General features: G+C 43.3%; 1 protein-coding gene across 1 annotated transcript; it reads left to right on the forward strand.

Annotated features, from left to right (window-relative positions):
• Positions 1–53: 53 nt before the first annotated feature.
• On the forward strand, positions 54–17,359 carry BHMT (betaine--homocysteine S-methyltransferase). Its single transcript, XM_030323674.1, has 8 exons — positions 54–178; positions 1,536–1,668; positions 8,130–8,248; positions 9,196–9,387; positions 9,747–9,894; positions 13,206–13,388; positions 14,774–15,002; positions 16,699–17,359. Exons 1-8 carry the CDS (start codon positions 146–148, stop codon positions 16,883–16,885), a joined length of 1,224 nt encoding a protein of 407 aa, XP_030179534.1. The 5' UTR covers positions 54–145; the 3' UTR covers positions 16,886–17,359.
• Positions 17,360–24,446: the final 7,087 nt, after the last annotated feature.

Below are 24,446 nucleotides of genomic sequence, written 5' to 3' on the forward strand. Positions count from 1 at the left end.
GCCAAGGCTGGGGAAACCCACCCCGCGCCCAGAACAGGATATAAAGAGCCTGGCTGCGGCGGTGGGGCAGCTCCCGGTTTCGCGCGGGGTAAAGCTCCCCTCGTCTGTCCGCATCCGTGCCTACTATCCACCGGACACCTCGAAAATGGCACCCGTTGGGGGCAAAAAGGCCAAGAGGGTGAGTCTACAGGGGACCCGAGGGCGCTCTCCATCCCAGCGGTGGCTCTGAGGCTCGACCCACCGGCCAGGAAGTGCAGAGGGGTCCCCAGAGCCCGGCTGTGACCAGAAGGTGCTCTCAGAATCTCTCGGGCGGGACCCCAAGGTGCCTCTGAGCTCCCCCCAACACCCCTGCCCATATCCAGAGCGCGCCCTAGATCTACGTGACCCGGGGGGACACCCCCAGAGCTCCAAGACTCCCAACGTTTTCTGAGTCCCGCACCAGAGCACTACCTCAGAGGTGTGGCTCCTAGACCCACAGGCACGACTTTTCTTCCCGACAGCGGTGGGACTAGGGAGCTCCTGGTGGCTTCCGGCTCCCCTGGCCACCCCGCGTCACTGCCCGCGCCGCCGCCGGGCGCGCCCCTCTGCGCCCTGCGTGGGCAGGCCAGGGAGGCGCGCGGCCGCGGCTGCCAGACCGTTTCGTGCCCGCGCCTCGACGGGTGCAGCGGGGCCCCGGGGCCGCCTACCTGCCGCGTTTTGGGGCACGCAGCCGTCCGGGTCCCGCCGCAGCCCCAAGGCTCACGCGTTGGGTGGGCCATGGTAAGTTTGCACCCGCAGTTTGATTTCAGCGATCACAATAAAATGAACCATTCAAGCCTCGGGGGAAAAAAATGGGCACAGGGGCTGTAAGATATTGAGTAAGGGCTGTTAAAAAGATTGAAAAACCAAAACCCAGCAACTCCACCGCCTGATTAATGACAAGCCTATCTCTTTCCTAGTTGGGGTGAGCGTTCCAGTCCAGACTGTCTGCCTTGGGCTAGTTTGGGGAGTGGGGGGGGAGGGGTGGATGGATAGATGGATGGAGGAACAGACGGACTGTGGGACTATGGTTGGGGCTGGAGGGACGAAGCAATATACTTGACCCTTGGGTGTCAAAGTACCCTGCCCCCGCCTGGCTGACAGAGGGCCCCAGGGACTGACAGACAGATGGGGCCAGGCCAACTGTAGGGGCTGTTAGAATAAAACTAGCTTTCACCATTTTAAGAATGTGTGCTTAAGTATTCATTTGAGGCTTTACAATAAAATATTTTCACTTAATCCTTCTGTAGCTATTTCTTCAAAGGTAACATCCTCCCACCACATTCTTCAAAACTCTTATTGTGTTCTGAAAGACCCTCACCCCTAGCACATGTATACACATATTTTCATATTTTCATTATACGAGCATTCTGGATTTATAAATACATGTACTTTCTGTGAATTCTAAAGAAATCATACTTCTCAAACATACCATAGCAAAAGTAGTAAAAATAGAAAATTGTCTCAAACTCAAGTAACTCCCTTCCTTCGCCCCCCACCCCCATCTGTAATTTTAGGGCATCCTAGAACGTTTAAATGCTGGAGAAGTTGTGATTGGAGATGGAGGGTTTGTCTTTGCACTGGAGAAGAGGGGCTATGTGAAGGCAGGCCCCTGGACCCCAGAAGCCGCAGTGGAACACCCAGAGGCAGGTTGGTGTTATAGCTCTCTTCTAAGTTCTCATAAAAGAATGCGACATCGACCAGTGTAGGAGCATGCCATCAAACACAGACATTCATGGCACATTGTCCAACATTCATTATTGCCTGCTGGGCACTGTGCTAGGCATGTAAGTATAGATTCACAGGTTGGATGATCGAAATGGCCCTTCCTGTGGCTGTCACCTGTGTTTGCCTCTTGGTTCCTGCCCCTCACTCTAGGTGAGTGTAGAACCTGGCTCACTGCTTTCCTCTCTGCCCTTCCCTCCCTCACCACTTGGGGTGACTTCAGTGTCCATGCCGATGATCTGTCCAGAACTCTTCCTGTTAGTGCCTTGATCTCATCTCCAGTTGAACGTTTCCTCCACCCTCCACCTCAGCAATGCACTCCTAGACCTTGCCATCTCCCCTAGCTGTCTACTTTGGAAATCTCAATTACGAGGGCCCCATTTTCTAACCACCACCTTCTTTCTATCTTTCCTGCCGACTCTAATTCTCCCACTCCTCAGCCTCACCAGGATTCTCAGTCCTTCATCCCTTCCATGTTAGCATTTATTATCTATTCTGTCCCCACGTGTTCATCCCCCCTCCTTACCCACTTTAAGTTCCATGGCACAACATCACTCACTGGTAGATAAGCCCTCCTCCATTGTACGTTTGCCAACTAGTTAAATGCATTATATACCAGCCCCATCCTATTTAAGTTCAACTATCTACCTGCCCTGCACCCATACCCATGTACCTTATTCTCACTTTACTCTTTTGACCACAGATCTCTTACGGGGACATACAAAGAGGGGAGGTGAAATGGAACATGAGGGAGATAATGCTGTCTTACAAGGCTTCTGCATCAACCTAAAGCAAGGAGGAAGCATTCATTTATTTTTTTTAATGTGTATTTATTTATTTTGAGAGAGAGAGCAGAGGAGGGTCAGAGAGACAGAGAGAAAGAGAGAGAGGGAGAAGGAATCCCAAGCAGGCTCCACACTGTCAGCACAGAGCCCAATGCGAGGCTCCATCCTCAGAACCGTGAAATCATGACCTGAGCCAAAATCAAGAGTCAAACACTTAACCAACTGAGCCACTCAGGTGCCCCAAACATTAATCTTTAAAAGAGAGAAATGGGCCACTTCTGCAGTCCTAGAGAGTTCAGGGAGGAATCTGCATTTTTAAGGTTATGAGTGAATCCACCCATATGTCTTCACCCCAATCTCAGGGTCCTATGTCTTCCTGATCAGACCCTGACTTTGGCAGTAGAAGCCTTCTGTGGTTGATGATTCAACCTCTCTGACTCTGCTCCCTGTATAATTTAGTCCTGGGCCAGATCCTCAGCTTTTCTGCTTGCTATAGCTACAAGAGGTGTTTCTTTATATACCACCCAGGAGATCCTCAGACTTTCAGATGTTGTCTTAAACTGGTGATGAATCACCCTTAACCTTTCATTGCCTTTCTCCAGTATGTTGGTGGTACCCAACAACAGCCATCCGATTCTAAAGTCTTTATAATTACTACTTCCTCTGAGCTCTCAAACATTTGAGATAGTGCACCTGCTAGTACATTCCCTTCTAAGGGCATCTCATTCTAGTTCACCACAGGTGAAAGTTTTTAAACAATTGTACCCCTAGAGCATGCTGGGAACTCTGCCACCCATGATGAGCTAGGTACTCGTTACCAGCTGGCCAGAAGTGGAGATTTGTGCTCAGGAGTTTTAATGAGGAGTGCATTTATGAAATAACACTTCTAAGGGAGTGAGGGAAGCAGGAATGGGCAGAGGGAGGAATTACACTATAATGCAGTTGTAACAGAGGCTTTGGCCAATTCCTCAGGAAGCTCTGGAGTTGGACAGGTGCTTCAGAGTACTCCCAAATTGAGACCGGGGAGCTGGATCTTTGTTCTCTCCTTACCAATAGACCAAGCTTTGCATGCAAATTATCAACCCTCTCCTCTTCTAGGAGAGAGCTTAGCCCCTGGGCAAAGAAGCACCCTTTGGCTTAGGGCACTTCCTAGAGAAGGTCTCAGAGGACAGCTATCAGTAGTCAACACTGTGAAAGAAGTGGACTCTTTCAGAGGAAACTGGAGGAAAATTTCTTGTGAATATTATACAGATTGAACAGTTGTCTTCAATGTTTATTAAAGAGCATATTTCAGTGAACTCAGTGATAAGGGATAGAAACTAACAAAGCATATAAACTGAGAGACAGTACAGCTTTACAATTAAGCATACCGATTTTGGATTCAGGCTAATTGAATCAAATTTTGACAGCCACTAGGCTGTGTGACCTTGGGGAAATCACTTAGCTTCTCTGGGACTCAGATTCCTCTTCTATAAAACTGAGATAATATTGACATCTACTTCAAAGGTTATAAGAATTAAATAAGTTGTATATAAAGTCTTTAAAATAGTGCCTGATGCATGTCAAACACTACAAGTATTAACTATTATTAAATTCATTGTTTCTTCTCTTGATAATATCTTACATAATATCTAGATAATAACTTCTCTATTTCTGCTAGAGAAGTATAGAAATTTTGTGTTCAAATCACACTATCCTGAAATAGTATTCAAAGGAAGAGAGCTATAGTCACACTGTTAAACCCAGCAAATATACACAACTTTCATATTTCCAAATAAATGTAGAAATAATGCTGTGTTCTACCCCGGAAGGAAGGAAGAAAGAAAGGAAGGAAGAAGGAAGGGAGGGAGGAATTCAGTAGGCTCGGGAAGCTAAAACAGCAGTAGTCCTCAAATTTTTATTGTACCAGCAGTCGGTTAAAAATTATAGGTTCCCAGCCTCCACTTAGACATTTGGATCTATTAGGTCTGTGAGTGGGTCCAGGAACCTGCATATTTATAATTGTCCCCAGGTGATAGCAAGGTGAACCATGCTTTGGGAAGCATTGCCATTAAAGGGTTTTAAGGAACACAATGGAATAATTAAGATACAAGAATGAGGTTTTAAAATATATCTATGGTCTGTTTCTTTTTTTTTTTTTAATGTTTATTTATTTTTAAGAGAGAGAGAGAGAGAGGGAGTGCGAGCAGGGGCAGGGCAGAGAGAGAGGGAGACACAGAATCTGAAGCAGGCTCCACACTCTGAGCTGTCAGCAGGGCTCGAGCCCACAAACCATGAGATCGTGACCTGAGCTGAAGAAGTCAGACGCTTAAACGAGTGAACCACCCAGGCACCCCTCTATGGTTTGTTTCTTAAGGTCAGCTTGCTGGGTTAAACTCAATGAAATATTTCTTGAGCCAAGCTGATATTAATGATAAGCTACCTTTGTGCAAACTCTGCCATGTAAATAAAATAAGGCTTTTATTTAAACCACAAGCTTTGAGGGGCGCCTAGATGGCTCAGTTGGTTAAATGTCGACTTTGGCTCAGGTCATGATCTTACGGTTTGTGAGTTTGAGCTGCATGTCCGGCTCTGTGCTGACAGCTCGGAGCCTGGAGCCTGCTTCGGATTCTGTGTCTCCCTCTCTCTCTTCCCCTTCTCTGCTCACATTCTGTCTCTCTCAAAAATAAATGAACATTAAAAAATTTTTTTTAAACCACAAGCTTCAATTTTATAAGTCACATTTTTTTTTTAAGTTATGCATTAGAGGAGTTCGAGAGAAACTGTTCTGATATTGATTTTACTTTTATTAGTGCAGAAACAACATGTTTATCACTTGGCCCTCTGTTTCTTGAGTTTTTTTGTCTTATTTTAAGTGGACTAATTCTCCTACTAAAGTCTATGCCAAAAATTGTGGTTCTTGTACCCAGTGGAATTAGCAAAGAATTCAGCAAAGAATTAAGGTTTGCTGGATCTGGAGTGGCGTAGGGAATCTGAATCCGTATTAACTGCCCCCATGTGAGGCTAAGTGGGGTTACGCTTTTGAGAAGCTCTGCAGCTTTAAGAAGCATAGAAGAATATCAAATTGATTAAGAGCAAGGAGTTGGGTCACTGCCTTCTGGTAAAATCTAACAAAAGGGTATAAAACGCAGTGTAAAATATACATACACAATTTGCCTGCTATTCCAGGGTTTTTTTTTTTTTAATTATTTTTTTTAATTTTTTTTGTAATGTTTGTTTATTTTTGACAGAGACAGAGACAGAATGTGAGTGGGTTAGGGGCAGAGAGAGAGGGAGACACAGAATCCGAAGCAGGCTCCAGGCTCCGAGATGTCAGCACAGAGCCTGATGTGGGGCTTGAACTCACGAGCTGTGAGATCATGACCTGAGTCGAAGTCGGACGCTCAACCGACTGAGCCACCCAGGCACCCCTATTCCAGGGTTTTTAAACAGAGTTTTTAAAAATCCACCCAAGGACCCCCTGGGTAGATTTCCCAATTATAAGCAGTCTCATCCTAGTGTATGGGAAACCCCACCTATAGGCCCTTCACCCTGCTCCAACCACAGCAGCTCTGTGTTTGATTGATAAACGGGGACTGTGTATGAAGTGTTGTTAATTGGTGCCTTTTGCTAATTAAAACAATTTTTAGTGGCGCCTGGGTGGCTAAGTCGCTTAAGTCTCCAACTCTTGGTTTCAGTTCAGTTCGTGATCTCACAGTTGGTGGGTTCAATCTGCACATGGAGCCCTGCCCGTCCGGCTCCACACTGACAGCACGGAGCCTGCTTGGGATTCTCTCGCTCTCAGAATAAATAAACTTCAAAAAACAAAAAAGAAAAACAAAACAAGTTTGAAGTTTCCTCATTTAGGCAAGCTTCTAAGTTCCCACTCAGGACTAGAGTTTCCAGGCTTAGAAACCCATTTTCTGAAATTCAAAAGCTTTTTTGCTTCACTTACTTGCTCACTGAAAAACAAAACTGAGCTTCCTATGTTCTCTGCCCTCTACTAGGTAGCTAGGATGCAAAGACACCAGACTCCTCTTCCCTAAAGGGCTAAGGGCTCCAGTGTCCTAATAATTTCCTAGCCTCTAATGTAGTCCCTCCCAGACCTTTTGACTTTTAACCTTCTTACTTTTAAAGGCCTCTGAAATGTCAAAATAGATTTCAGGGGCTGACCCAGGATTGCCGACTTCTTACTTTGCCCAGTTGATTCTCCTGACAAAAACGAACACCTGTGAAGTCTCACTATCATTTTACAAAAACAGCATTTTGGGGCACCTGGATGGCTCAGTCAGTTGAGCATCCAACTCTTGATTTTGGCTCAGGTCGCAATCCCTGGGCCATGGGATCCCCACAGGTGGGGAGCGCCACATTGGGGCTCCATGCTGAGTGTGGAGCCTGCTTAAGATTCTCTCTGCCCCTCTCCCTGGCTCACACTCTCTCTAAGATAAACAAATAGGGTTGCCTGGGTGGGTGTCAGTTGAGTGTCCAACTTTGGCTCAGGTCATGATCTCGTGGTTCATGGTTCTTGAGTTCGGGTACCACGTCCGGCTTATTGCTGTCACTGGAGCCCGCTTCAGACCCTCCACCCTCTCCCCTCTGTCTGCCCTCACCCCCCTGTGCACTCTCTATCTCAAAAATAAAATATCAGCTTAATAAATAAATAAATAAATAAACAAACAAACAAATAAATAAATAAATAAAATAGAGCATTTTCCCAGTCCTAGTCTTTATTTCCCAAAATAAAGTAGAGCATTTGGTGGTTTTCACCAAAACTGCAGATAAGAATCAGTTGGAGAAACACACACAAAATCTATGCCCTGCCCCCACACCGATTAAATTAGAATATTTGCGAATTTGGCCCTAGCATCTATTGTTTTTAAAAAGCTTGCAGAGTGTCTAATGGGGAACCAGAATTTAGGACTACTATTTAAAGCAAAGGTAGTTCCTTAAAATGAGTTTATTTGATCAAATGGGGGGGGAGCCCCATATTTTCTTTAGCCTGTAAAAACTATTCATCCACAGACGTATGCTTGGGAACCTTGCTCCAATTCTTAGTCCACCTTACTACCAAAATTATCTTTCAAAAACAGTGAACTAATAACATCACTCAATTGCTTACAAACTGCTGGTGTTTCCCCGAACCTGTGGTCTGCAGCCCAGACTCCTTAGGATGATGTTCTAGGCCCTTGGTACTCTGTCAGCCAGCCCACCTCTCCACCTGCCTCTCCTACTACTTCTCTTATACATCCTCAACTCCAGCTTCTCAGACTACGTGCTGCACCCCCAAATGTCAAGCCTACTCCTGCCTCCTTTTTGTTCAAGCCCTTACCTCTGTAGGGAATGCCTTTCCCCACCTTCTCTGCCCAGCAAAAATGTTCAAATGATGATTCCTCCCTTGTGGGATCTCCCTCTTCCCTTCACCCCACGTGCATGGTAGAAATAATCTCTTCTTCTTAACGAGAGACCACAGACCTACCTCTCATTAGCCCCCAGCATGCACCAATGCCCAGCAACCAGGAATGTGAGCAGATGTTTTCACATCTGTTTATGTGATAGCCTTTTGAGAACATCACGGGTGATAAACTGATAGTAATTAATACCTCTCCTCATTTAATCTCCCAGTTCGCCAGCTTCATCGAGAGTTCCTCAGAGCTGGATCCAATGTCATGCAAACCTTCACCTTTTATGCAAGTGAAGACAAGCTGGAGAACAGGGGAAACTATGTTGCAGAGAAAATATCCGTGAGTAAAACCATACATGGCATTCTTAGAAGGGCCTAGTAGACACATGTGTCATCACAGAAGTTCTTGTAGAGAAAAATGTTGCGCCGCTTCAGGGTTTTTAGATAATACAGAAATGAGATATGTGTGAACAACTCTTCTAGGTTTTAGCTGGAGTCCTCAAAATTGACAGAAAAGCATTTAATGAAGCAGGTCAAAGAAGGGGGTGGTTAATGATGAGCGATTCTCTCAGTCTCCTAAGTTGCTGAGAGGGTAACCTAACCAATTCTTACACCCTTAAAGGTTTTTAATGTGGCACAGTGTAGGGGAAGGGTCAAAGGCACAAGGGGGCAGTGACCCTGGAATCTTCCTGGCTCAGCTATAATCAACCTTGTTGTGTTGGGCAAACCATTCAACTATGCCATCAAAGCGACAACTTCTTGATCCCTAAAATGAAAAAGAAGTTCCAACATTCCATGAGTCTGTGTGACTTACAGCACCGGGGTTTAGTGAAGACAAGTGTTAATTTTTAATGCCTACGTAATTAGAAAATACCTTGTGATTATCTGTTAATTAAGAAAATACATAATGACAAAAAGTCATGAATTCTGTCATCATTTTAATGATGGCATCATCAACATCGTCATCACCACTATTTGCTGGGTATTTCTCTAAGTGCAGCTTAGGCATTAGAAGATACCAGATCCTTTTATTTAAGATTTTTACCCTCTCCCAGATCATTGGTATGTAATATCCTATATGCTATCATTGGATTTATTGTTTTCATTACTACTATTGGTGTTGTTACTGCAAATTGCTCAACTTGGTAATATGAACTATTCTGTCCCTGTTATTTTCTAGAATAAAATCTCTATTGTAACATACAACTGAGATGTGGATATTTGAATAATAATTTGGTTTTAACTTCACATGAAAATGTTGATATATCATATAATCATCCATTTTAGGGGCAGAAAGTCAATGAAGCTGCTTGTGACATTGCCCGGCAAGTGGCTGATGAGGGAGACGCTCTGGTGGCAGGAGGTGTGAGCCAGACACCTTCGTACCTTAGTTGCAAGAGTGAAGCTGAAGTTAAGAAAGTATTTCAGCAACAGTTAGAGGTCTTTTTGAAGAAGAACGTGGATTTCTTGATTGCAGAGGTAAACGAAGATATCACCAAAGATGAGACATAGACGCTTAGTACATTTTCTCTACCTTTTGCTTTCGTGGGGAGCAGGTGAGATTAGGTGCCAATCATGGCTAGCAATATTCAGTATTAAAATCTTTTTTCCAATTTAAGCTTTCTAGTGAATTTGATTCACTTAATCTAATAAAGTGTTCTTCAAACCTTTTGACTGCAATTCACAGTCATCAACCGTCTGTGGCATTTAAAAAATGCTAATGGATCACACTCAAAATGTGAAGACGATTCAACTAGTGATAATTATTAAGCAGTAAAATACGTTTTCTAACTGGGGAGAAACAAGATTAAAAGTACATCAACCTGATCTTATTTCAGTATTTTGAACATGTGGAAGAGGCTGTGTGGGCAGTCGAAGCCTTGAAAGCATCCGGGAAACCTGTGGCAGCTACCATGTGCATCGGCCCAGAGGGAGATTTGCATGGTGTCAGCCCCGGCGAGTGTGCAGTGCGCCTTGTTAAAGCAGGTGATGACGCGTTTTGACCAGTTTGCAATTAGTGAGTCTTTTAAAATTACGTAAGGGACACCTGGGTGGCTCAGTTGGTTATGAGTTCTACTTCCGCTCAGGTCGTGATCTCACTGTGCGGTTCCTGGGTTGGAGCCCGCATGAGCCTCTGGGCTTTGAGCCCGCAAAGCCTGCTTCGGATCCCCCACCTCCCTCTCTCCCTGCCCCTCCCCCAAACTGGCTTTCACACGCACATTCTTTCTTGCTCTCAAAAAATAAAATAAACAAATAATAAAATTACATACAAATGTAGGTCCACCTGTTAGTCCTATATACTACTTTTGCTTAAAGGAAAACTAAAAATTTGCTCTTCTAGGAGTATTGATAATAATATTGAGTCCAAAAGAGAAAAAAGTAAAATAAAGTAAGAAGTACACACACCTGCCTTTTCAAAGGGGCCACTAGACCTACACTGAAGGTTTAATACCTAGAAATGAGAAGAGTTTCAGTAAATCAAAAGGAGCATTAGAAAAACATGTTTTATTTTAAACCTAAATTGAGGCCTTTAAACATATATAAAAAGCAAAGCATATCGGACTTAAAAGTTCAGTTGCCTTCTTTGCCAGAGTTTTTCCATTTTCATAAATTACTGATATGCTTCGCTTTTTGTAATCGGTATAATGAACTTAAAATAATTTGGTATGAAATACTGACTAACTTATCTTTTTCAATAATTTCCATTCCTAACATTGGGTTTCATTTCAATTAGGGAAAACTCACAAAATGTTTTCAAAGCTGCCTCACTTTATTATTTTTTTTAATGTTTATCTTTGAGAGAGAGAGAGAGAAGGCAGGCGACCTGGGGAGGGGCAGAGAGAATCCAAAGCAGGCTCCAGGCTCTGAGCTGTCAGCACAGGGCCCGATGTGGGGCTTGAAGCCACGAACCGCGAGACCATGACCCAGGCCAAAGTCGGACACCCAACCCACTGAGCCACCCATGAGCCCCTCAAAGCTGCCTCATTTTAAATGCAAGGCATAGCTCAGGGTCAGTGGAAGAGTCCAACTCACTCTGAGGAACAAAGACACTATGTTTGGCCATGTTTCATTTCTGATTTTTATCCAACTCCTGATATTTCATAAAAGTCACTTCATACTTGTCATTAACAATAACAATTATTTAGATTTAGGAATGAGGCTATATAATCCTAAATTTTGGGGGGGAAATGTAACAATGGGGGGGAGGAGAAGCATGTTAACTTGTTTCAAAAAGATCAGAAGAGGCTTTCATGACCCCTGTTGTTAATTGGCAGAGATTCGTGGCCTGCGTCTAATTCTTCCCCCACCATTCCATTCAAGGTAGGTGGCCACGGTGCTTGACATCACTGTGCCACTTATCTCGTTTGTGTATCACTTTAATGTCTGACTCACTAGACTGTAAGGTCAAAGAAGGCAGAGACTGTGTCTGTCTGGCTCAGCACTGAGTGCCCTGTGCCTAGGACAGCACCTGGCACAAAATAGGTCCTTAATTAATATCAGCCTAATAACTCCAGTCCATCTTCCAATGTTAGCTCAAATTCTACCTCCACATCCCCATACATCACCACACATACCCCAAGTAAACACTCCCTCCTCTCAGCAACTAGAACACTTTCTACTTACACCACTCATTTAGAATATCCTCAGTCAGCATCTTCTAATCTGTGAGAACATTATTAGGGTTCTGTAGTGAAATATATTTAGAAAGTGCTGTGTTAAACCAAGTCACACAGGTCCCTTCACTACAGAATTTCTCAGAGCCTTAGTGCTCGCTTAGGCGGTGCATATACTAAAATTGGAAAAATACACAGAATTTCTCAGAGCCTTTGATATGTTTGTGTATAGCAGCAGTCTCCAAGAAGGGGATATAGTAAACAGCTACTTCCTCACAAGTGATCATAGAGCTTTGTTTTCAGGGAGCAAACCTAAGGAAGCCCTTTGTGTCAAACCTTATGAAACCCTTGGTGTCAGGGACCATGTCCTATATTTATATTTCTCTATAATCCCTTAAAAGAACCCTTATACCTCATAGATATCCAAGAGGTAACCAACATAGGATTAATTCATTAGTGTAATGAAGTCAAACAAGGAAAGAGAAACTCTGGCAGCAGAACATCCAAAAAAAAAAAAAAAAGAAGAAGAAGAAGAAGAAGAAGAAGAAGAAGAAGAAGGGGAGGGGGAGGAGGAGGGAGGAGGAGGAGGAGGAGGAGGAGGAGAAAGAGGAGAAGGAGAAGGAAAAGAAGCAGCAGAAAGAAAGAAAGAAAGAAAGAAAGAAAGAAAGAAAGAAAGAAAGAAAGAAGAAAGTAAAGGTAGTCAAGATCCAAGTGAAGATATTAAGTAAGCTGTTGAATATTTAAGTCTGGGACCCAAAGGAGAGGTCACGGTTAGAGAGCGAAATTTGGAGAGTTCTGGATATAGATCATACTGAAAGCCCTGGGACTGGAAAGGAAATGTAGGAGAAGAAAAGATGGACCACTGGGATCCTAGGACATTGCAAGATTGAAAGGTTCAACCTTGAGGGGGTCGGCACCTAACGCCCAAAGAAAGCAGCCAGTGAGCACCACTGAGAAAGCATGAGAAGCCAAGAGAAGGGGAGTGTTGATGAAGGAGGGGATGGCCCACTAGGATGATGCTGCCCAGACATTGCATCAGATGAGAACAGAGGGACAACAACTGTATTTGGCAAGATCAAGGTCACTGGTGCTCTTGAACAAAAAACTGATTCAGAGAAATAACAGGAGGGAGGATTGGAACAAGAATGAAGGAGCAAACTGCAGACCCAGCCCAGTGAAAAACACTAAGATGCTTGCCCCTGAACGCTGGATGCCATGGCTTGTGGCATCAGCTTAGCTGCTCCCAGAATCTGGATTAGTGATATTTTTAAATTGGCTTGATGAAAGGGAACACTGATCCTCAAGTGAGTGGTATGGTAACCACGAGCTGGGAGTGTTAAAAAATTATTGGGTCAAGATTGAAAAGTTGACTTCTAAAATTTGTAGTTAAAAAAAAAAACAACCTTTAGTAATGATTTTTTGGAAAAAAGATGGACAGCCAAGTGTACATAAATGACACTTCAGTTGTAACAGATTCTTCACAACACTTTTCCCAGAAAGCCCTTGCTGCCTGTTAGTAATCATTCCCACGCAGAGGTAAGCTAGGTTCGCAAGGAAGCAAGAATCAAAGGCTGTATTTGTAATTCACTGTTTCAAATAAAAGCTCCTTGATTAAGAGAGGAGAGTTGGGGCCACAGGTTATCTGATAAATCCCTAAAGCTCAGTTGTTCTTCCCACTTGCAGGAGCTTCCATCGTTGGCGTGAACTGCCATTTTGACCCCACAATTAGTTTACAAACAGTGAAGCTCATGAAAGAAGGCTTGGAGGCTGCCCGACTGAAAGCCCACCTGATGAGTCAGCCCTTGGCCTACCACACTCCTGACTGCAACAAGCAGGGATTTATTGATCTACCAGAATTCCCCTTTGGTAAGACAGACATTTTATAAATTATCTCAGTGTCTTGATGTTTGACAAATTCCAAATCTATAGCCATAGAGCTTTGTCACAGCAAAGAAATGGCAGCATATCTCATCTCTTGCCCTCAGTGTCTCTCCCTGCAGCCAAAAGCCCTTTGATATTTGACCACAGTAGAAGGAAAAGATGGAACCGACAAGCAAAAAAGATCTCTGAACCTTTTAGCTGTAGGCTGGTAAAAAGGATGCCCTTCCGGGTGCGATCAGCAAAGACTTTGGTTCTGGTTCCAGCTCTGTCGCCGAGTTATGTAACCTTAGCAAAACCGCTTAGTTCTAAACCTTAATTTCCTCATCAGAAGAATTAAAAGGATAGACCGGTTTATGTCCAAGTTACTTTTCCCCTGTTCTTGAGGGCAAGGAGAAGATACCATCACTAGGTTACTGTATAACAACTTTGAATGAAGAGGCTGAGCAGATGCAGGGAGGGAATACTTGGCAGTCTAGGAAAAGGGGTCAAGCATGTGTGGGAAGTCAGGTGTGTCCACCTGAAAATCCAGGCAGAGAGATCACCAGGGCCAGAGTTTGGCCAGCTTCTACTCCATTCTAAGGTCCTTAGATACTATATTTTATAGGGACCCTCAGAGAAATAAGGTATTATAACATAATCCATCTAGAAGAACCATGGATAAAGAATGGCAAAGCGTCTGTGTTATTGGCATAGAACAAATTATCGCAAAATTTAGTGCCTTTAAACAACAAACAGTTATTATATCTCAGAGTTTCTGTGGGTCATGAATTTGGGAGCAGCCTAGCTGGATAGTTTTTGCTCAGCATCCCTTATGAGGCTGCAGTCCAGATACTGGTCAGGTTTGTAGTCCTCTGAAGACCTGATGAGAACTAGGGAATCTACTTCCAAGCTCCCTTTGTTGGCTGTTGGGAATAGGTGTTAGTGTCTTGCTGTTCTATTAAACAGAACTAGAGGCCTCAGTTCCTTAAATTATTGGCCTTTCCACTGTGATGCTTGAGTGTTCTCACAACATGCAGTTGTTCAAAGAGAACAAGAGAGATTGAGGCAGAAACCGTAATGCCTTGTATAACCTAACCTCACAAGTCACCAACCATGCCTTCCGACCTATTGGTCTCTCAGACCAACCTGATATGAGAGGGGACTACACAGGGTAAAAACATAAGAGGGCAGGAATCATTGGGAACCATCTTGAAGGTTGGCTATCACAGCATTTAAAAATGGGCATGTAAACGCCAATTAGCTAATAATTTTAAAAAATAAAGAAGCGAATGTTAACAACTTACTTAATTCAGTTCTTGAAAATTACATACTTATTATAGCTGTTTATTTTGAATATTTTTTTAAAAAAAGAATTCACTCCATTACTACAGGACTGGAGCCCAGAGTTGCAACAAGATGGGACATTCAGAAATATGCCAGAGAGGCCTACAAGCTGGGGGTCAGATACATTGGCGGGTGCTGTGGATTTGAGCCCTACCACATCCGGGCGATTGCAGAAGAGCTGGCCCCAGAAAGGGGATTTTTGCCGCCAGCTTCAGAAAAGCATGGCAGCTGGGGAAGTGGTTTGGATATGCACACCAAACCATGGATTAGAGCCAGGTAAGAACCTTTAAACTGTATTTGCCAAACCAAACTCATTTGGATTATGAGTATGTCCAAGTGAGGTCACAACAAAGAGTATAGATAATTTGCTGCATGATGATAAATAATGTTATCCTCCTTCAATTCTTTCATAGACATGTTTATAAAATAGCCTATGTAGTGATCTCTGGCTTTAGAATATAAATAATATAAATTGCAATGAAGTGTGATTTCATGTTCTGGGCTAGAACCATGTGGTAGACACTGAACAACATTTAACCGATTGGTTGTTAAGATTTAAGTATAAGTTAGGACACCTGGGTGACTCAGTCCATTGGACATCTGACTCTTGGTTTTAGCTCATCTCATGGTTTGTGAGTTCAAGCCCTGTGCTGAGCCTCGCATTAAGCCCCACATAGGGCTCCATGCTAAAAGCATGGAGTCTGCTTGGGATTCTCCTCTGCCTCTCTCTCTGCCCTTCCCCTGCTCACTCATGCTCTCTCTCTCTCTCAAAATAAATAAATAAACTTAAAAAGTGTTTTAGTAAAAAGATTTAAGTATAAATTAAATGTAAAAAATATTAATTAAGTGCTTGTTCTGTGCCAACCACAATCTTGGAGCTGGGAATACAGTGGAGAATAAAATAGGTCTTTGCCCTCAGAGCTTACACCCCAGTGGGGGAGATGAACAATAAACAAATATTTTACATTGGGCAATGTGCAAGGCACTGGGAAAATACACATGAAAAGCTGGCTAGAGAATCTCAGTCTACTAGGGAAAATGGGTAAGAAAGCCAATGTATTATACTGCAGTAACTGCTTTGGTAGAGGCACAGATTTAGAAAGTGACAAGAGAAAGGAATGGCCATTTCTGCCAAATAGAAAGATGTTTCAGAGGAAGGGATTTTGGGGCGCTGTATTTTGAAGGGCTAAGTAGCCACAAGATAAAGAAGAGGGTGGGGGACGAGTACCAAGCTGAGGGGCAGTTCCACTCCATTCAGCTGATATTGACTGTATACAACTATGTCAAGACACGGGTGTGGACACTGAAGTAGCAAGAACAAGGCACAAGCCTGTCCCCAAGGAGTTAACAGACTAGTAAGTAGAGAGACAAACAGGCGAGTTCAAGTTGGCTTAGCAAGTTCAAGTTGGCTTAGCAAGTTCAAGTATGAAGATATGCACAGGTGCTATGGGGTCTGAGCTAATGGCCCAGGAGGGCAAAAGGCAGAGGAGGCTGAATGAAGAATTTCTTTTTTATTTTTTAAATGTCTATTGATTTATTTTGAGAGAGAAGACAAACAGGGTAGGGAGGTAGTGAAGGAGGGCAGGGGTCGGGGGGCGGGGGGAGAGAGAGAGGGAGAGAGAGAGAGAGAGAGGAAAGAGAGGATCCCAAGCAGGCTCCATGCCAGAGGGTGGAGCCCCACATGGGGCTTGATCTCACAGCTGTGAGATCATGACCTGAGCAGAAATCAAGAGTAGGATGCTTAACCAACTGAGCCACCCAGGCATCCCATTTGTATGCATATATTTAAAAAAATAATTTCAGAGTAATTTTAGCCTATAGAGCCTTAAAAAAATTGTAGTTCAAATTAATAAATGTGTTTTAATGGACATACTCTCAAGAGTCCAAAGACAGCTCTGTGGAGGTATATTCTAGCTCAGTGACATAGATACAGATGCTCAGGAAGGAGTCTAATGTGTGTTTGTTCACCCAGGGCCAGGAAGGAATACTGGGAGAATCTTCGGATAGCCTCGGGCAGGCCATACAACCCTTCAATGTCAAAGCCTGATGCCTGGGGGGTGACCAAAGGAACAGCTGAGCTGATGCAGCAGAAAGAAGCCACCAGTGAGCAGCAGCTCAGAGAGCTCTTTGAAAAACAGAAATTCAAATCTGCACAGTAACTTCAGTGGAAACCATCTTTAGTGACTTTTATGTTTGGGCCACAGTTCCCCCAAATCAGGAAAAGACGGCTTAAAAGCAATGCTTATGTTAATGCTAGGCTACACATAAAACTGGTAGGAGCTGAACAACACAGAACTATAAATAGCACTTGACGATTTTAAAAGTATCGTTTAGAAATTTACTTACAAGCAAAATAAATAAGAAGTACATCTTAAACAGTTTCCCTTATACCATGTATAAGGTATTAGGGAAATCACTGTGGCCAAGGAAAAGTTATTCAGATATTCATTCCTACTTCAAGAAGTTTGCAGCCTAGTAAGGAGAATGAGACAGGAGCTGTCATGACAGATAAAGTGCTATAGGGAAGTGACTTCCAAGTCCTTTTGAACATGACCCTTAGTAAGAAACAAAAGTTTTCGAATAACCCAGTAAAGCACATACTATACAACCAATGAAATAAAATGTGAGATCCATTTTGGCATTTTCTATTCTATTCCTTTCCATCCTATCTCACTGATAAAACATGCTAGTTGCGACACTACAAATTGACTTTATGACCCATTAGTGGGTTTTGACCCACGGTTTGAAAAACAACTGTTACGGAACACTTGAGATATGGGGACTTTGCTAGTTCTTTAAGTTTGTTCTTAGCAAATCACTCATGTGGGACCTGATCAATAAGTATCAAAAGACCGGAATCCTGCTCTCAGAGTTCCAGAGTTGTTCTCTCTCTTTCCTGACCCATTTCTACTGCTAAAAAATGTATAGACCAATGGGGAGGGGAAAGGAGGCATCAGTATCTAGATTTTCTCCATCCTGCTCAAAAATGGATCCACCTAAATGCCTTTAGTCAGTAAGGCTGAGGAACAGTGAGCTTGTATTACATCGGTTGCTTTAAAAAGAGTATAATAGGGGCACCTGGGTGGTTCAGTCAGTTGAGCATCAGACTTCAGCTCAAGTCATGATCTCACGGTTCGTGGGTTCAAGCCACTCAACCGGCTGTATGCTGACAGCTCAGAGCCTGGAGCCTGCTTCAGATTCTATGTCTCCCTCTCTCTCTGTCCCTCCCTTGCTGGTGCTCTGTCTCTCTCTCTCTCTCTCTCCCAAAAATAAATGAATATTAAAAAAATTTTTGTAAGTATAATGAAGAAAAAAATAGGGATTCTCCAAACTCTTATCCAAGTTGCCTAGATTGAGAACTATGATATTTTTACATGATAACATCTACTCTCCCATGAGACCTCACCCCTGAAGATGCAAGACATTAGCATAAACATGGCTATTCTCAATGTATGAAAAGTTCATGCTGCTTTCTACACATTCTTGGGTTAGGTGTTTTGAAATGTAATTTCTTCAGCTATTAAAAAAGAAGAGCAGTGAGACTACCTTGATTCTTATTTTCATTCTCTAATTTGCTTAAGTTTTACATGAAATTTCTATGCATCAGTTTATTCATCTATTTTAAAAAATAACAACCTTCCTACTTCACAAGTATTTGAGTTTTAAAGGAGAAGGCAGCAGTATTTAAGGGGAAAGAAATTTCCGGAATTTTCTTGCTAAGATAATTAGTAATCCATCCTTATCTTCCAGTGCATAGAAATAAAGCCAAAGGAATATGGCTTTCAGAGGCTGCATGTGGTTGAGGTGAAATAAAAGGAGAATGAATGTCATGTAAAAAAAAAAAAAAGTTGCTATCTACCATTTCTCACAAATCACGTTCGGTATCTCATACTTCATTCATAGATGATAGAAACTTCTATTCAACTTACTGTTCTATTATAGTATAAGATAGATGACCCTTTAGTACTCTTTTCAGAACTTTATTGCCACACAAAACATTATAATTTCTAATCATTCTTATATCCTTTGATTTAAAAAATATTTTCCTCAAAAGGAACTATACTGGATGTGCTTGAATAAAACTATATGCCAACACTGCCTCCTAGCGGCATATTTCCTATACTGAAAAATTTTTTTGAAATTCAACCCTTGCACCAAGTGTATTAGTTTTATTTCCTACAATCTTGCTCATTAAAAGGAAGGCTTGTTTAATACCTAGGAGTTTCTTCAAGTTAAATTTAAAGACATTTCTCACTGGTAAACGTATTTTTATGGAATCAGCCAGAGGGACCCTAAAGATCAGGAGTCCAAACTCTCCCTTTTAAGGATAAGATACCTAAGGTAGGATGCCAAGTCAGAAAGGACTTTTTGCTAGTCCCAGACTGCTGAGAAAGACGGTTTTAGCGTGGATCGGTGGTCGGAGGAGGGTGGAACCAGGACATACAGCTCACAAAATTAGGCAGTCCATCCTCCAACCCAGAAATAAAGATCCTTGCATTACTCAGAGTCAATGTAAACTCACTGAATATATGGTTTGCAGTTTATGGCCCTACACTTTACACTGCAGCAAAGTGACTTTGGATAAGGAAGCCCTGGGAAAACGGACCCATAATGGAGACAGAAATGGACGGGAATCAAAAGCTTCCGTTTCCAACTTCTCCAGAGGGGGGCAGCAGGTCACCAGCAGGGAAGGCCTGAGGAGCCCCAGTTTGCTTTGAAGTGAAGTTATTGCATCAGAATAAACGAGCACGACATGGCAGAGGTATCTTGAGCCCTGTTTTTTGTTTTGGTCAGTTTTTTTCCTAAGATGCATGGATCTTTGAATCCCATCCAGCACAACTCACCCAGCAAAGAAAGCCTTACATGTGTCCATTTCCCCCCAAGATCGTTCTTTTTCCCGACTCGCACATAGCTTGGCTGAAATCATTACAGACTGTTTTCCCAAACGGCCGCCCGTTAGTCAGGGAGTAGTATGCCTGACAGTTCTGATAAACAACAGAATTAGAGAAAGCCAAGGCCCAGCACTTCTGAACACCTTCAGGAACAACTTCATGTTTGTGTTTGAACAGAAAACCTGAAACGCGGCCACATATGAGGACTTCTCACAGACGGTGGCAGGAAGGGCAGGGTCATTTGCTGAAAATTGGTGGGAGTGTGGTCAGGGAAAGGAATAGACAAAACGCTTCAGTTTTAGGGCAGCTGGAGGCATTCTGTGGGCCTTGGATAGAGGAGGAAATCAAGGGGATGGAAAGCGAGAGACAGATGTCATCATTCGTGCGGCTGTGAGCTATAGAAATAATGCCGCTTTGAGCACAGCAAAATCAAACCGGTTGATTTACAGGCCACTAAATCAGAGGCACAATAATTTTAACACGTGGTTTGACATATTTGTGAAAGTCCCTATGTAAATTTTTGCAAGGAGATTTCATGGGAAACATTTAGCTTATTTTTAACCAAAATTTATTTCCCCAAATGCCTATAATATTTTTAGTAGTCATCACTTACATGCAATTTATAAATTATTCGTGTTTGTTCCTTCACACAGGTTCAGTGTGACCTCTATTTGGCCCCTTTTTGTGGTTATTTGCTCCAATTTACTACACAGCCTTGAAAGGAAAAAGCTGAAAATCTCTGAAAATAGTTCAGACTTTTCCCCCAATTCATCCTGGCCATTCTTCCAATTATTCTGACTTAATGAGATTTTACTGTTCTTTGGAAAGGTTAATGTCTCAACATGTGAATTTGCTTAGTGGAATTCAGCCATCTCCCCCAAAACACTAGTGCAATGTAGCAGAAAAAGCAATGAATAAATTTGGAATCAGGAGCTTGGGGTACAAGGCTTGCTTGGCCCCTGTCACACTGTACACCATTGGAGAAATCACCTCACTCCTCTGACCTTCAATTTTCTCATCAATAAGATGACAAATCTCTACCACCTCACGAAGAAAAACCCCACAATTTTATTTTTGTAACTTGATGGTATAGATAAGCAACAGCCTCATCATTGTGAACAAATATTTACTGAGTGCCACTTGGTCGTGTGCTTCCAGCAGACTTAACTGTTAATTAATTATTCCCCTGGCTACGCAGACAGCAGACTAAAACAAATAACACTGTTGAGAGGGCAGGGAAAATGTTATTAGCCTAGACTCGGTCTGGCACTGGGAAATGAAAAATGTCATTCCTTCCCACAGGTACTGCATCCTAGGGAGATTCGGGTCTGTGGTTTTTCATATTATGAACTGCTTCTGTTTTCAGGACTCAGAGTTCTTTGTAGGTTTCCATAAGCTAGGGAAGTTCTAGAAACTGTTAAGTCAATAATTCTTGTTTAGAGTTTTTCCTCTACCTAAAAAGGAAGAGAACTGCCTTCTCACATGTTATAATCAAGTGGTGGAGTTTGGGAGCTAGAAGCCTCAGAACTTTTTCCTTCCATAAAACCATTTTCAGAAGCTTGATGGCTCCTAGATTTAGATATCCAGATGGAACCATTCCCAAGAACATGTATTTGACATCAGCCTGACAGTTAGACCCAGGCCAGTCCCTCACCTGGGCCCTGGGCCTTGAACCCTGGGTCCCTACCCATGGTTGTGCAGGAAGATGCCCCAAAACTGGACCTGGTGACCAGAGATGCCCTCCCCCTAAATTTTTAAGTCCGTCTGTAGTGGCTAAGACTGGTCAGGGCCAGCTGAGCCATCCAGGAGGGGGGTGCCCCAAGCCTGGACAGGTCAACATGGGACCTGGTCCTTGTTTCTTCCCTGTTGGGTGCCCAGTGATCCTCTGTACCCCTCTTCATACTTCCACCCCACTCCTGGAGCACCCAAGTCCCTCAAGAGGTCTGGGACTCTTTTTTGGCCCTAGTTCCAGCAGTGGCACCTGGGGACAGGATGCTCCCACTGGCAGATGCAGTGTTAATGTCTCAGAATCAAGTGAGATGGGCTGGCCAGTATAGTGCTAACACTGATTTTGTATGACTCATATCAGACACAGGACAAGTTCAGGGCTCTGGGCCATCAAAGATCTCTCCCAACCCTTGATTTGAGCAGCCTACAGGGGCCCCATGTTGGCTCTCACTTGTTGGGGTTCCCACCTCAGCACTAGCCACACTGCACAGAAGCCAAGAACATCAGAGGTGGCAATGGCTGTTCATCACCCTGTGCATCCTTCCGCAGACATTGCCACTTCCCCCAGCCCAACTCAGCTCTCCACAGGCTCTGCCACAAAGGTCAGACCTCCAAGAGGGGTGGCCATGCCTCATCTTCTGAGGGTTTTCCAGAAATTGTTTCGCAATGTCAACAGGCTATTTCCATCAATGTTCTGTGGCATCTTTATGAATATGGTGCTGTCCTAGTCTCCCAACTTGGTATTAAGTCATGCCAGACAAGGGATGGACATCCCTTCAGTGAATGGAACCTTTCTTCCAGCTCTGGCTACTGGTGCATGTGTATTGAAGGCAGGAACACAGTCAAGATGGAAAGCAATTACATTCTGGGAAGGAAGTTTACACCCTAATAACATGTTTGCAAGATGTACTCCTTTACATTTACGCTTTAAAATTCCCACCAGCAAATTTATCGTAAAATGAATTATCATTCACATGTTTCCCCATATTCTGGGGAAGACATGCACTTGTGGTCATCTGCAAAGCACAAGAGTCATCTCTGAGGGTCACGGAAGCCAGTATCCCTAGGCTGCACTGTGGGTGACGTGGCATCAAGAAGACTAATGAGATCGGCATTAACCAAATGGTATTAGGGAACTGCAGACACAAGATCTATATTGTTTCAATACAAAGAGTTTCCAAAGAACCGTGGCATTGAGAGTAATACTACCAGGCTATCTCTTTCTCCTGATGGAAAATACGAAAGGTAGCACATTTGACAATAATGAACTAGAAGAGACGGTCCCTGTTCCTCAACAGTAAGAGATGGTGGTACTCTTTGCATACACTAGTCGGACAAGGAGCAAATACAGACGTGCCTCTTTTCAACCCACTATTCTATTTTTTTTTTTTTTTTTTTTATATGAAGTTTATTGACAAATTGGTTTCCATACAACACCCAGTGCTCATCCCAAAAGGTGCCCTCCTCAATACCCATCACCCACCCGCCCCTCCCTCCCACCCCCCATCAACCCTCAGTTTGTTCTCAGTTTTTAACAGTCTCTTATGCTTTGGCTCTCTCCCACTCTAACGTCCTTTTTTTTTTTTTTTTTTTTTTTTTTTCCTTCCCCTCCCCCATGGGTTCCTGTTAAGTTTCTCAGGATCCACATAAGAGTGAAACCATATGGTATCTGTCTTTCTCTGTATGGCTTATTTCACTTAGCATCACACTCTCCAGTTCCATCCACGTTGCTACAAAAGGCCATATTTCATTTTTCTCATTGCCACGTAGTATTCCATTGTGTATATAAACCACAATTTCTTTATCCATTCATCAGTTGATGGACATTTAGGCTCTTTCCATAATTTGGCTATTGTTGAGAGTGCTGCTATGAACATTGGGGTACAAGTGCCCCTATGCATCAGTACTCCTGTATCCCTTGGATAAATTCCTAGCAGTGCTATTGCTGGGTCATAGGGTAGGTCTATTTTTAATTTTCTGAGGAACCTCCACACTGCTTTCCAGAGCGGCTGCACCAATTTGCATTCCCACCAACAGTGCAAGAGGGTTCCCGTTTCTCCACATCCTCTCCAGCATCTATAGTCTCCTGATTTGTTCATTTTGGCCACTCTGACTGGCGTGAGGTGATACCTGAGTGTGGTTTTGATTTGTATTTCCCTGATAAGGAGCGACGCTGAACATCTTTTCATGTGCCTGTTGGCCATCTGGATGTCTTCTTTAGAGAAGTGTCTATTCATGTTTTCTGCCCATTTCTTCACTGTCAACCCACTATTCTAAATCACATGGCGGATCACCACACCTCACATAGGCTCATGAATTTTTATTTTATTTTTTTAAACTTTTAAGTTATTTTGAGAGAGAGAGAGAGAGCACATGTGCAAGTGGGGGAGAGGCAGAGAGAGAGAGAGAGTGGGAGAGAAAGAATCCCAAGCAGGCTCCACGCCGTCCACATGGGGCTCAATTTCATAAACCGTGGGATGTATGACCTGAGCCAAAATCAAGGGTCAGACTCTTAACTGACTGAACCACCAAGGTGCCCCAAGCTCATGAATTTTTAAATACATTTTTAAATCAAATACATTGTTTAAATCAAATTACTTATATAGACAGGTGTTCCATAAAAAGATTTCCAGAGCCCTCTACACCCTAGGGGAGCCCAGCTTGATGGTGGGGACAAGGTCCTGTTCTTCCCTTGTTCACCTAAACTTGCCCCTGCCACAGTATCTTCCATCTTAAAACATGGTGGCTCCAGTCTTCCAGTTGCCCAAGCCAAGATCTTGGAGTCATCCTTCACTTCTCTCTCTCTCTCTCTCACATTCATTTTCAATCCATCAACAAAATCTGTCAGATCTACTCAAAATACTGTATATCCAAAATCTGACCCCTTCCTTCCTTCCTTCCTTCCTTCCTTCCTTCCTTCCTTCCTTCCTTCCTTCCTTCCTTCCTCCTCCCTCTCTCCCTCTCTCCCTCCCTTCCTCCCTCCCTTCCTTCCTTCCTTCCTTCCTTCCTTCCTTCCTTCCTTCCTTCCTTCCTTCCTTCCATTACTCCCTGGACCAAGCAACCATCACACAAGTGTCTCCAGAAGTCACTCTGCTTCCTC

This window comes from Lynx canadensis, chromosome A1, assembly GCF_007474595.2.
Source record: "Lynx canadensis isolate LIC74 chromosome A1, mLynCan4.pri.v2, whole genome shotgun sequence".
In the NCBI taxonomy this organism is placed as follows: Eukaryota; Metazoa; Chordata; class Mammalia; order Carnivora; family Felidae; genus Lynx; species Lynx canadensis.